Source organism: Echeneis naucrates, chromosome 12 (genome assembly GCF_900963305.1).
Source record: "Echeneis naucrates chromosome 12, fEcheNa1.1, whole genome shotgun sequence".
Lineage (NCBI taxonomy): Eukaryota > Metazoa > Chordata > Actinopteri > Carangiformes > Echeneidae > Echeneis > Echeneis naucrates.
Window position 1 is genome coordinate 11,434,585 of NC_042522.1, and position 14,986 is coordinate 11,449,570.

Here is a 14,986-nt window from a genome sequence, read left to right on the forward strand (position 1 = left end):
ATTGCTGATAAGCGTGCACGAACGACGGCGGCCTGACGCGGCAGTCAGCCCGTCAGGCGCACGCACGGCTCTTTACGCAGCGCAGCAGAAGCCCACGCCGGCGCTGCGCCGATCCGGATTGGCTGCTAAAGATACCAGCGCCTGTGTGCGTCCTGTGGTTGGCTGCGCCTCTCCTGGCCATGACGTTATGCTTACTCCACACACAGAGACAGCCGGAGAGAGGGAAGACGTAATGGTTTGACTACCCGTGCACTCGGCGATGGTCGTCGTCCTGTCGTTAGTCGGCAAATTCCTCATCCGGGAGGTGCAATGAAGGTACGTGATCCGGTCTGTGGGTCTTCTAAGGTCCCGGATCCAGCGATGAGGCCATTTTGTGGCGTTTTATTTCATTTTATTTCATTTATTTTATTTTATTTTTATTTTATTTTTTTTTGCGCACGACGCTGCGCGGAGAAACGGGGGAATACCTGCAGCCCAATGTCAACGACGGCTGTTTGTGTGCACTTAGTTGTGATTATATCAACAGGCTTGTGTTTTAATGCTGCAGTGGCTGTTTGTCATCAAGTGTCGCGGTTTGTTTTCTTTTAATCCTGCTCGTTTAGACCGCTTTCCCGTTCTAACCTTTGGCTTTCGGTCCCTCCGTCCACGGCCAGCCGGGGGAAACAGTCCGGTGTGGAGCCTTTTAATGATCCCGCTGTGACCCCTGCTCCGGTTCACCGGAATAAAGCGGCCACAGCGACGTCCATTCACCGTCAGGCTCTAATCCTAATGAGCTAATGAGCCGCAGACTGCGGTCAGTTTGGGAGAGAGGAAGGAGATGGATCAGCTCTCAGGACCAGGCTGGAGCTGCACCGGGGTCTCCCTCCTGTGTGTGTGTGTGTGTGTGTGTGTGTGTGTGTGTGTGTGTGTGTGTGTGTGTGTGTGTGTGAGAGAGAGTCAGGAAGGAAAAGGTGATGTTTCTGTCTGGTAGTGATGAAGATGATGGCGATGATGTAATTGCTGCTCCGGTGGCGGCAGGTTTGTGGCGACACTCACGGTGAAAGGTTAGACAGGACTGTCACTGCAACCCTCACCATCATCATCATCATCAGTCCTGTGTTCATCCAGTGGGAAGAAAAACGTGCAGCTGCCTCTGAAAGGAGAAGATGAGGCCTCTGTTATTTGCAGAGGTAAAAGTAAACAGCTCAGGTACAGTGTGTTTCCTCGGAGTGTTTCCTCTGTCAGACCTTTGCTCTGACGCATTTCATGGTGAAATACTGTCATCTGTGTGCCAGAACAGGGGCTTCCCTCAAACACTGGATGCAAACTAAACGCACTAAATCTGGAGTTGGGACAGAGTCTAGCAAGGTCTGTGACGGGGATGATGATCTTTCACTGTCATCAAATCCCCTTTTCTTATTATTTCAAGTAATGCAAATCATCTGCTTGAGTCAAATCAGCTATTGACATTTAATGGAAAAAAATATGTAGTATTTTTAACTTTTATGCGCAAATGCAGTATTAAGTTTTCAAATTACTTTTTAAGAAAGGAAGGAAAATGTACCCAGAAGTTGTCAGTTGTGCTCACATTATTTCCAGAGCTGCAGTTACTGGTTTAGATTAACTTGGATGTTTAAAAATATCATTTTCTACTGCGCATAACAACACAATATAAAAGTGTCTCACACAATATAGCAGCCCTAGTCTTTGCAATGAATGCTTGTGTGAAGTTTTGCATGCAGTGGGTCAAACATTTGAATACTGTGCATCACAGTTTTATGGAACTCAAGACCACAAAGGTCCTCAACACTGGTGGACACATAAAGGCACAGCATCATCATTATCATTATCATCATTGCTGTGTCCCAGAAAGACAAAAAGTACTTGGTGTTTTTATTGACTAATCTGCTTCAAATTGAAAAGCAGCTTTTCTGCCACAGTGGCTCAGACGGTGTTAGCTGAACTGTGTAAGCACACGGCCCGAACCAGGAGAGATTGCCATACAGTATGTGTTACCAATGCCATTTTAATCAGATATAGATCTATGACTTGATCTATGATGTTTCAAAATGAATGCTTTATATTTATATATATATATATATATATATATATATATATATAGTCTCTTCAAAATCCTCTTACCATTTCATTTTCCCCATCACCAGTAAGCACATACTGCACATACATCACTGATGCAAATCTCTGCTGAATTTATAAGCTGCAGCACAGGGGGATCATACTTTATTTCAAATGACACCAAGCCCACTTAGGGCTGACTTCTAAAGTGGATGAAGAAGTTTAAAAGTATAAAGAGAGGCCAGAGGGCACAGCAGACTTCTGGTGGTGCTTGTTAAACAGTCCAGTTATGTTTTAATATTGCAGGACAATCTCAGCAGTCAATATCTGTTTGTATTGCAGTACCAAAATATTCCTGAGGCCAAATCTACTGCAAGTCATCCTCTGCCCTTGGAGTAAATGGTGTGAACAGAAATCCAAACTTAGCTTCTTGCTGGTAGGAGTTTTATGTGCATATCTCTCCAGACTTCAGTGGATTTGATGTCTGCAGGCTCCACCAGACATCACTGAACCATTTATGTCCAGCGTGCAAATGAGTAATGTGCAGTTTAAATTAAGCATTGCCTTTGAGTCATCAGTCAGCAGCGTATTTTTTTTTTTTTTTTTCGGATAATATTTCTCCTCAGTGTTAACAGTCAGGCAGCTGAATTCACTTCTCACAGTTTTAACAGCATTTTCACTTGATGTCAGTGAAAGGTGGGCGCAACAGTCACCCAACAGGAAGAGGAAATGAAATGAAATGGAAGAGATGGATGATTTAAGGATAATGGATGATGATTCTCTATATAAGATGCATCGTGATGCATTGCTGTTCACGTTAAAAGCATCGCTGTACTCAGTATAGTACATGTCTTTGTATTGATCATGAGATATTTGTAAATGCAGAGAGCAGAGTTGAGCTGATAAATGCCATGAGATAGAAACCAAATGAGATTTTGTTAGAGCATATACAGATGCAGCTGTCGGCAGTGATTGTACAGTACCGCTTTCCAATAAGAAGATTTAAAATGGCTGGATAGAAAAAAAAATAGATAAATCTAAGAGGCAGAACCTGATATGTCACCTTTTTCTTAGCTCCTGAGGTAGTTTATTAGGCTTTAAATAACTTTTGTCACACATGCAGTAGTACTCCCCGAGACCTGTAAACAAACTTTGATACAGCTGATTTCTACCAATATTAGATTTCTTTGTAAAAAGACTGGAAGAAAGATATGGATTATAGGCGCCGGCAAAAGTCCCCAGTCGGAATCGAGCTGTGAATGCTTCTGCTGAATGACTGCAGCCTTTGCATTATGTGAATCTCTGGTCATGGATGCAGTTGTTTTTCATGTTTTGTGTGACTGTGAATATTCCAGCAGTGAATAAACCAGAGCATGCACCGAACTAAATAAGCCACCTGCTCAGAGGGAGGTTAGAAAATGCCTTGCTCCAATTTGGACCCGTCTCAGTTCCAGTTCAACACACAAACTCCACATGACCCATTTAGGCCCTTTTCTGTGCTCCCATCCCACATGCCTGCACTTGTCTGTATCAGTGCCGTTCTGGAGATCTGATTTTCTAATTTTATGAGGTCACTTTACTGCTCATCAACACCAGGCCTGAAAGTTGCTGATTTCTCTCCCCCTGTGGCTTTTTCTATTTAAGTCTGTGCCGCAGTTACTTTTTTCTGCTCTCCCCTCGGTGGCTTTGGGTTTTGTTTGTGCACACGCTGGGTCGGGATTGTTTGCTGATCGCATTCCAGCAGCAGTGTGAGAAATTGCTCAATTATTTAGCAAAGGCCTGACATTCAAAGTGCCCGGAGCTGACTGCGATGACAAAATACATTATTACAATGGACTGCTTGCAGAGGTAAAGTGATCAGACAGAAAAAAAAACAGTGTACTACATGTGATGTTTGCTCTTGTTGCTTGTTCGTACGGGACTCCTTGCCTGCAGAACTTGCAGTGTGCTAATTGAAGCGATGGGGGGGGATCTCGTGCTGCTGGCTCCAAACCAAATGAGACTGACTGACCCCTTCTCAAAAGAGGCTGTATCTAATCTGGGAGACTTTTTAGCAGATTAACATCAGGCCAAAATAATTCTGGGAGTACAACATGAATGTGATGTAAACTCGACTAAGGAGAGGATAGAAAACGGCAAACGGCCAGCTGATTGACAGAAAATCTATTGATTACAATTACAATAATCATATTGAGTCAAACTCATATTTGAGCAGATTTGACTTTTTCTGTTTTATGTCACTGTGAATTAAATATTTTCAGTCTTGTGCTGGATACTGGTGCCAGTGGGTAACACTGAAGAACTTTTGTAATTATTGTATCCATTTTGTGAACCTAAGGATGGAACATGAAATGGAGAAAAGATTTGAAGTTCACGGCCCCGTCCTGACTTTCTGACTGCACCGGGGGCTTTCCTCCTTCTCTCTGTGACTACATCTATAGTAGTTCCTCGTTCCTGAGATTACACAACGGATCCCTAAGCAGATGGGTGAGGTCAGATCACAGGGTGTTTGTGACAAGTCGGAGCAGAGTGCTGCCTTAAGAGGAGATGTGGCAGGACCCTGAGAATTCCATTGTTTTCTGCGTAGAGCCAGGAACCACAGAGGGCTTACATTATGCTCATGTCAGCTATTGATTCAGCAAGCCGGGGAACAACAGAAGACATATTCTCTCCTTGTTCTCCTCCCCTCCCTCTTCCTCTCATCAGTATGCTCCAAGGAGCCGCGGCTCCCATCACGCCATCTTTGCTCCCTGTCTCCGGCCCGTCTTGGGGTCGGCAAACACATCTGACTGATTCCGAACCGCTCACTTCTTTAACTTCTTTTTAGAGGCCAACTACGACAACTTAAAGCTAGCTGGCACATTTCCCCAGGACACACAGAGGCAACACAACGTCTTCCCATTTGAAACATATAAGATATTTGTTGTGTGGCTTAGACTCCTCTTACATCCTCTGCTTCTACTTGGTTTTAACCCGCAAATCTCTTTGGAGACCATCATTAATAGGAGCTTTTAGTCTACTTCAGTCTAATTATCTCTTACCTCAAAGACTCTGTAAGAGCACTCTCCATAATATGCTGTCCTAGTGTATCTCTCCCTCTCTCTAAACCCTGTTGCAAGAGAAACTCTCCTCAGGCCATTTTGGCTATTATACATTGTTAAAATATATATTATAGAGCACAGGGCAGCAGGACTTGCTTTGGTCCTCACAGTTTCCAGATCTCCACCAGATGAAGGAATATTATACAGCATCCTCCAAGGGCATCATTTCCAGTTGGGACAGGGTCAGTATGATTCCTTCACTGAGGGTTCATTAAACTGCGTCCTCTGACTAAAAAGACCACAAAAAAAAATGCAGACGGGAAAGCTTGATGTTAGAGAAAGGTTAAAATGTTCGTCTGTGTTGCCTTCAGTTATGACTGTGTGCTCCCAGTGTGCGAGGTCTGCAAACAGCAGCAATTTGTTTTACCTTTGACATGTTTGGGATTTTACCCATCCCTCAGGTTTTAGGGGCTGAATACAGCTGGTGAAGGACGCGGCAGAGCTGCTGAAAAGAAAACTCATGGATTGTTGCACTGAAGATCAAATTACATTTTTTTATTTTTACGAATGAGTCTTATGAAAAGAAACTAGAAACTAAATAATACATTAAAAGACAGCTCAGTTGACAGCAGACATAATTTAATTTTAAATGTTTATTTCAACAGCATTTTTTATTCATACAGGAAAATTATAGGCACATTTGGGATCTGGTCTTTACTAACTAATGTAATCAGAGGTTATTAATCACTAGATGAATTTGCATAAATGATGAAAATATAGTTTCACTCAAAGATACAAACTTTGTTCAAATCCTCTGAATGTTCTTTTAAATTCTGGTGGAGATCCCGGTGTCCACAAACACACCAAATATGTTGAGCTGAAATTTAAATAAAGTGATTTATGAGGCATGCGGATGGTTTTCATTTGATGTAACAGAGCAGCAATAAAAAATATGGAGCTCCAGGTTTGACCGCTTGGCAGGTAGGAGCATAATTAATTATCAATGTGGAGATGGCACAGAATCCATATGGTGCTGTCAAAAAGCAGATTAAGGTGAATATGCTGGCCCCGAAGCTGTGAAAAGGAAAGGAAAAGGTGCGAAATGTAACGTGTGTGTCACTGATGAAGCAGGAGGTATAATTTAATAAGTCATTTAAACATCTGCAGCAGATTAAGGTTTTGCGTGTGTGTCTGTGCCCTCCATAGGCAGGAGCATCGTCCATGTGGGCGTCATGCTGTGGGCTGCTGAACGAGGTGATGGGCACAGGCACGGTGCGGGCACAGCAGCCGGGGTTTGGAGCAGGGGCGGGGCCCTTCCGCTTCGCCCCCAGCGCTGGGTACTCCACCTATCCCCCGACCAGCTCAGGGAGCGCTGGACAGCTGTGCAAGGCCTGTGGACTGGCCTTCTCTGTCTTCAGACGCAAGGTAAGCAAGCGTCCAGATGCTTTCAGAGACCAGCTGAGTAGAAACTCCTCCCTGCGGTGAAGTCAGATGGTTTTTGGGGAGATAATACTTGATGTCTAAGGACCCGTTTCAGGGATTGGCAAGTTTTTGTCTGTTAGATAAAAATTGCATTCACCGAACATAACCACTCAATCCTCCTCAGTGTCAGTGCTATTTTAAAATCAGCTTTCAGAGACCAGGCTGGGAACTTGCTTGAGTAATCCTTCAGTCAGCATTTTTTTTTTTTTTTTTTACATAATTTTTCAGCATTATGTAATCATTGCGTGCAGTTGTGAGAGGGACTCCTCATTCATGCATGCAGGAAAACACTGACATCCATAACTAATGAATAGAGACACTTTTCATGTAAAAACCTGTAAAATAATATGGATTTATTTCACGCAAAGAATTTATTCCCCATTCAGTGTAAAAAAAAAAAAAACAAAAAAAAAAAACAAAAAACAAATATCATCAATCCAAAATGATCATTTAAAATTTTCACAAAGATGGTTTTTCATTTATCAGCACAGTTACTGATATCATTTGAAACATTGATGTGCTTCTCTTTAATCAAAAAACAAACATATCCAGAGGCATGGTTTTATTTATACAGCGTAGGTTGGTGGAGTATACATGCAGTTTCCCAGCAGCAGCCTCTTAAAGAGTTACCAGAGCCATTCATAGAACAGTCAGTAAATAAAGCTCCGGCTCCACTAAGACTCAGAGCACTAACAGGTACAGACTGATGACAGACACACCATCAAATATCTGGAATTCTATAAATGGAAGGGCAGCAAGTTCTTCAAAAGTTTCAAATCTTTGCAACTCCATCTCTCTTTAAGTCATTTGTAGAAAGAGAACAAGTGCATTTAGTCGAGCTGCCTGTACTTTGCTGGAGTGTTTCTCGTTGATGTAAACAGTTGTTAGACGTGGACTTTTGTTATTGACATCCCTGATGGTTTCAATGAAAAACCTACTAAAGGTCTCCTTTCCAAAGAATAGCTGCAAAAATGTAAATGTTTGGCAGAAGCTCCTTGTTCTTGTCCCACGGTCTTGTGACCCTTGGGAGGGTATTCATTCTGTTATTTCCAGGGTCTCTGCCATTTAATGCCAACACACACAACTGCAGAGTGCATCTGTCTGGCAGTCAGAGTCAGTGAGACTGAGGAAAACTCTGCAGTGTCTGGCTTCAGATCGCTCCATCATCATCACACACTGGCTGCCTCTCTGACAAAGGGTCGACTCCCTGGATACACACATGAGAATGGAAGCGTGATAGTTTCATAGTAAGAGCCGTAGCGGGGGATTAACAGCAAATGATTGAAGAAAAGTATCTACTGTGGTGGAAATGTGTCTCCACTGAAACAGAATATATATATATACATACGTACGTGTGTGCACCAGTGATAAGACAATGTTTACAGCCCAGTCTGACCTGCTTTCCTTCCCATTTGAAGTGTCAATCTACTCAGCTGCTCTGTATCTGCAGACAGTGTTAAGCCTCTAAAATGTCAAACATCACCAGGAGCTATCGACAGATTTTCCCTCTTCTTTACTTTCTCAGAAAATGACTGAGCACACAGGATGAATCATTGTGATGTATTTGTATTTGTCCTGCTGGCTGATTGCTTCACTGGTGTCTTGCGCTCATGTTTTCAGTCTTCCAAAGGTTTTGTTTAAACAAACCAAGAAAACAAAGAAAGGTGCAAAAGCCACAAAATATAGTGTAACTATATAAATAATGATGGAAAATCTCAGAAAGCACCAAAACTCATTTCAAAAGCTGGAACATGCTGACGTTGAGGATTTTTGGCCTGAATATATTACTTAAAAAAAATTCTTATCCAGTTTCTGTTGTTCAATGAATCTGATCAATCTCTCATCTTTTACTAATCCAGACTAATCATTCAGGGGAACCTGGAATTGAAACTAAAGAGAGTTAGTAAAGGTTTTTTTTTTTTTTTTTGTTCATGTGTGAAGAATGTGTGGAAATTTTTTCCATGTACTGATATTTGTTCAAATCCTGAATGTTACCTGATGGTGACTGTGTGAAACTCAGCATGCCTCCTCTACATTAATGAAGGTTGCATCAATTAATGGCAAGATTTTAGAGATTTGTCTTATTTTGTGACCATGATGTTCATAAAATTAGATTCAATTTGATAGAATTTTGGTGTATTCTGGTGTCATTCAAAACAACGTTGGCAAAAGCTTCAGTGTGCTCACTTCCTTCATATGAGCTGTTTATTAAATCGGTTAAATCTACCGGCATATAATGAATTTATTCATCAAAGCAGACATGGAGGAAAAGTAGTTTAATATGCTCACACTTCAGGGCCTCAGTCCAGTTTCTTAAATGATGGTGTTGAAGATGTTTGGTTGCTTCAGTGGGATGAAAAGGAATAACTTCTGAGCTCATCACCTTTTCTCTCTTTCCTCCCTCCACAGCACATATGCTGTGATTGTAAGAAGAGTTTCTGCGCCCTGTGCTCGGTGCTGCAGGAGAACCTGCGATGCTGCACAACCTGCCACCTGCTGCGTGGCACCGCCTTCCAGCGGCCTCGGCTCATGCAGCTCCGGGTAAAAGATCTTCGACAGTACCTGCTGCTGCGCAACATCCCCACCGACACGTGCCGGGAAAAGGAAGACCTGGTGGAACTGGTGCTGTGTCATCAAGGTGCAAGGGAGACCCAGAGAGCCGTGGTGGAAGAGGACGAGGAGGAAGAGGAGGAAGAAGAGGACATACATGAGGAGGAGGAGGAGGAGGAGGAGGAGGAGGATGAAGGGGGAGATGACACAGACAGCTTGCACTCCCTCCCCCACTCACGCCCAGCCTCACCCCCCTCTGCCACGCGCTCCACCTCTGAACAGTCGGTCCTCTCCGCCTCTCAGGGAGACGTGCTCAGCCCAAGTGACAGCTCAGGGACCACCAGCCAGGTCTGATAGCACGTGCACGCCTGAAAACACACAGAAAATGTTCATTGTGCATCCGCACACAACACTGTGCAGCCACACACACACACACAGTCTCATTCACTCATTTCCATATGCCACTTCTTTCACATCTGCCCTCAGTCTATCCGATATAATTCATTTCAAATGTGAAATCAAGTGATTTACAAGTTTCAGTGTGAGTGTTTTAAATCAGGACAAGGCCTTTTTTTGTTTCACCTCCCTGACAACACCTTCTGTGCTCAGATCTTCATATCAGTTTATTTAATTCATTTCATCTGATCTTATACAGCCCTTTTTTTCTGTATCTTTGTTCTGAATGAAGTGAAAATTAGTTTTCCCTCCACTGACATTGAAAAGTGTCTGCGTTCACGTGACAGTTTGAAACAGCTGTGTTAGCTCTGTTTGTGCGTGTCCGTGCGTGCATGTGCATATGTGGTTGTGTTTGTGGGTGCACATATGAGTGCGATGTCTGTTGTGCGCTCTCGGACCATTCAGCGATGAGCTTAAGCCCTTTGCCTTTTTTAGGTCTGTTACATGGCCTGAGTCTGTTATGTAACAGCCACACAGGTTGAGAACTCCCCACAGCGTCACAGCTGCAGCGAAACAACAGAAACACTCCAGCACATCTCTCCTCTCATGCCCCTGTATGTGTACGTCTCCCCTTCCTAGCCTTTGCTAAATTGAATGATCTCCTAGAATAATTTACTCTTTCAACCACATTAAAAACAAAAAAACCCAAACAAGAAATTAATAAAATCTATTAATTTATTATAAAAAAAAAAGGGAATTGATCATATTTATTGAATATAAAAATCTAACAAAACTATAACAGTGGTCTGCAAGTCCAAATAGATTGTTTTTATTTGTTTATATTTTTTAGGAAAATATAAGAAGAATAAGAACTGGGCAGTGCTCTTTAAAGATTTTTCTGAAGGATTGCTGCTCATTGCTGAAGCATAAATAAATTATCTGAATAGATCAGTCAATGTGAAATAGGTGTAGTCAAATGTAAACATCAAGTGGCGAGATAATGGAATAAGAAAAATTTGATTTCAACTTTTAGTGAATTTATGAAAATCTAGCAGGATAAATGTTTGTGCATATATCTTTGTGATTTCTCTGTAGTTAAAACAGGGCATGACTATCAAAAATATTTCACTGTACCAAGGAAGTTTTGGTATTTGACCTTAGTGATGTTTGACCACTGTGCAGGTGACTAAATGCAGGAGTGTATTATTTCCCTTAAAGCAATTTGTGTATTTTCAAAATAATTACTGGAATCAAATCTGGCATATTTAACTTTCAATGTCTTTGCTCTTTGCCAGTTATATTATGAAGCAGATGAAACATTTCTGTATGAGATCTATTATTAAAGAAACAAATTTAGCTGTCAGGACACAGCTACACGCTCCCCGAGCTCTCCGGTACTTTCATGTGTTTTAGACAAGACAAACATCAGGTTAAAGAAACTTTGGCCCGCAGAGGTTCGGTGCTTCGCTCATGTCAAGGCCGCTGCTCGTGTTGTTGTTCTCTGAGGAGTCTCGTCTAAGTGAAAGCATGGTGTCTGTGCAGGGGCAGGCATCTCGCACCTCCACACTGACAGATGAATTATTAACACATCTTCATTCGAGGAAGTCGGTAACCTGCTGAAATGTGCTGAATCAGAGAGACAGAAACAGAGTTTGTTTTTAAATGGCAAGAATGACTTTACAGAGTTTTAGCTCATTTCATTTTTTGTCCCAAAGAAAAAAAGAAGAAAGAGACCCAATCGTCCCTTCAAAGCAAGGAAATGGCGATAAAGAGCTCAGCAGTCCAAACAGCATCCGATCTGTCCTATAGCTCCATTTATTCTCCTTTGATTTAGTGTGTTTCTGACCTCCAGCTTCAAAGAGAATAATTAACTGCTGGATAAAAGCTGCTGAGTCAGTTTTAAACACCCCCGTTTGTTCATTTGATATCTGAGCACTTTAAACATTACACCACTGATAAGCGTCTTTTTTCATGGAATTATTAGTCATACGCTCAACTTAGCTAGAAGAAATGATGAATAATAATCTGCCATGTTGAAAAATGCTGATGATGATCTTGGTTAAAAAGAAGAACCAGGACCATAATTTCATTTGGTTTTGATTTTCTTGATGATTGGGAGTGATCATCTTTATGAGACCTCAAGTGCGTTTCCATCCGGTTAAACAGCTTTAAATCTTTGATGAGGTTTGGTGGCTTGGTCATATTTTTATAATGATTTTATTTCGATAAGCTGAGTAGTGGGTGAAGGGCTCTTACGGGAGTTTAAACCGACTAGACTGAAATTGACTTCAGTTTGTTGATTTCCACCCGCACAGGAGCAAGAGGATACTCCAACAGCATCCCTCTTGAACCTGGAGCCCACTGAAAATATCATGGAGGTGGGATTGTGTTTGTGTTTACACATCTACAGGAATGGCCAGACGGTCTTTACACTAGTGAAAGAGAGCTTGTTTAGTCATCACCACTCTGTTTGCTCTGTGAATTGCAGGTCAGTCCGGCGACACAGAGGAGGATCAGAGCCTCGCTCTCAGATCTGGACAATGAAGAGGCGATAGAAAACCTCTCCGTCCGCCAGCTCAAAGAGATTCTCGCCAGGAACTTTGTCAATTACTCTGGCTGCTGCGAAAAATGGGAGCTGCTGGAGCGAGTGCATCGACTCTACAGAGAAAATGAGCAGAATAGGAAATCCAGTGAGCATGTCTTTGTGTTTTAGCCCAATCTGTTTGCAGTGTTGTTGTCATTTGATTAAAAAGCTTTTTTTTTTCCATCTTTTTTTTCCAGTGGAAAATGTGAGCATAACAGCAGGTAATTATGCTTTTGTATTTTGGTATATGATATGTGCAGTTAGCTCCCACTCATGGAGTTGATAAGTCTTTGCTTTTTAAAAGAAATGTTTGAACTTGACATTTTATATTAATGGGCAACTCCAGTGTTCCTGAACTAATTGCTTCTCTTTATTACTGCCCATCCTTATCTATAAAGTGGTTGCATATCCTCCACCTCTCTGCAACAGTGGAGTTGGAGGTAAGATGTTTTTATGTAAAGCCACTTCATAGCATCTTTTCCATCTCCTCCATGAACAAATACTCCACATTGCACCGATCGTCCGACAGCAGTAAGGCATGCTGTAGCCATTTTTACCCCTTGACCCTTTATATCATCCTGAATATTATCCTGGTACGGTGACTCAAGTCATTATCTCCCGTCTTACTCGGCATCTCCACGTTCAGTCACTCTTCACTTTTTTCCAATGTGTATCATCTCACTTTATTTTGAAGGACACCGTCTCATTTTGTCATTAATGCAATACAAGAGCTTTTACCTTTTGATGAGTTATCATGTTACCTCGGGGGCAGAGAGCCTCCATCAGGTGTAATTACACTGTCAGGCTTCCTAGAGGCTCCCTTGTTGATATCAAGGGCTTGAGGATCATATTAACCCACTTAGCGAACCGTTAGTCAGACGTGTAGGCTGCAGCTCCGCTGGCTTTTTAAAGAAGTGAGCAACAGGAGCCAGATTCAGGCCAATGAGCCGAACAGTCAGCTGTCAGACATTTAAATAGATTTTTAGGCACACAAGAATATTTTTTGTCTTTAGTTTTTATATTTTATACGTCAATTTCTACTTAAGAGAAAAGTAAAACGCCCTTCATTGTACATTTTCATCTTTTTGATCTGCGATTTTTGTCAAAGCAACTCAGTCTCAGATCCAATTCTTCTTGCTTTCTTCTCCTTTGTTACTCCCACTTGTTATGGATCTTAACATCATGTTTCCATCCACAGATGTTGTCAAAGGTCAGTTGGCGACTGACGAGAACTTGTGCCGCATCTGCATGGACGCCATCATCGACTGCGTGCTGCTTGAATGTGGTCACATGGTTACCTGCACCAAATGTGGGAAGAGGATGAGCGAGTGTCCCATCTGCAGGCAGTACGTTGTGCGGGCTGTGCACGTCTTCAAGTCTTAAAACTGCAGGCCCGAGGGCCGCTCCGACGTGCACGTGGCCTGAGCCGGTGAGTTTATCACTGAAGATGAACTGCTGTGCATGACGTCTCACAGAGCCTAATGCTGCAGAAGGCACGAGCAACTTCCCGGTCTTTGAAACCAGACTGTTGCCTCTGGTCTACCACGGTTTGTACCCTCCCCCACCACCACCCCCTCGTGCTCATCCCTGACACCCCCCTTACTAACTCATGTTCCAGTCCTGCATCTCTTCCCTGGTGGACCATCATCAGCTGCACCGGGACACTCACTCGTTCTCTCTTAGCTAAACACACAGCAGAACCATCACGTTCTACTCTCTATCATCTGTTTCGATTTTACTCAGAGGAGAGGAGAGGAGGCGCTCCCGTGGATACTTGAAGTGGACTGGGGTTTTTTTGTGTGCTGAAGGGAAGCAGTGTGATTTAAAAAAAAAAAAAAAAAAAAAGATATATATATATATATATATATATATATATATATATATACAAGATCCCAGGGTTAGAGTCAATATGGTTTACACAGTCATGTCACATGACACTGTGTTATCTCCTACAGTGTTCTTTAGGATGTGCAATATCAGTAAAAGGAAAAAGAGACTTATGCGTTTCTAGAAATTATCGGTTCCTTTTATCCAAACACCACATGCACCAGGTCATCTCGTCTCACAGGAGAGTGTAAGATGCCAAAAATCATTCCTTTGATTACAAATTGGGTTAGGACTTCACAGTATATGCATCTCATAACCAGCAAGCTTGGTGTGTTAGTTTACACCTTTTTTTTTTTTTTTTTTTTTCAGTTTTTCCTCAAACTAACTTTAGGAAATTAAAGTGTGTACATGTAAACCTTGAAACAGCCACTGTGTGAATGCGTGTCCTCATCTAAAATCCAGATGTGGTATCTGCTGATAAGGTAAATATTAAAAGCGCTCACCTGCCGCCCTTCGTTTTTACTGAGCATGAAAGTTCATCCTGAACCTTTTGAAACAGCAGTACGACAAAAACAAGAACACAAATGAATGGAGCTAGTTCAACCTACATCACAGGACCTGAGGAAGACCTTTATGAAGACCATGAAATGCAGCTAAAAGATTACATGGACCTTTAAGTTAAGATGCAATTTTTAGCTCTTCATTCCTCTTTACTTTTAGATAACTTCCACTAAGCATCACCATTTCATTCATAAAGTCTACCAAGTGTCTTTGTTTGATTGTATTGTCTGTTACTGTCAAATCTTAGGTAGGTAACAGGTGCTACTTCCTCTTTTCTGAGTGTTACATCATCATCATCATCATCATGTCACAGCGTCCTTCCAAACACCCAGTGAGAGGTAGAAAGGGCCTGGTTTACTTTAACCTGTTATGCAAATGAAACACTTTGTTTTCTTGTCATGAGATCCAGTTAACTCAGATGTCACTAAAATATCTGTGTGTACAGTATGCCTGTGATATGTTTCCCAAAAAAAAAAAAGAAAAAATTGCT

At 42.0% G+C, this 14,986-nt stretch overlaps 1 protein-coding gene across 1 annotated transcript; it reads left to right on the forward strand.

Moving 5' to 3' along the window:
- Positions 1-238: 238 nt before the first annotated feature.
- On the forward strand, positions 239-13,805 carry rnf34b (ring finger protein 34b). The gene is made up of 8 exons (XM_029516285.1): positions 239-315; positions 6,303-6,521; positions 8,988-9,476; positions 11,840-11,902; positions 12,013-12,214; positions 12,306-12,329; positions 12,507-12,548; positions 13,307-13,805. The coding sequence occupies exons 1-8, from the start codon at positions 310-312 to the stop codon at positions 13,489-13,491; spliced, it is 1,230 nt and encodes a 409-aa protein (XP_029372145.1). The 5' UTR covers positions 239-309; the 3' UTR covers positions 13,492-13,805.
- Positions 13,806-14,986: the final 1,181 nt, after the last annotated feature.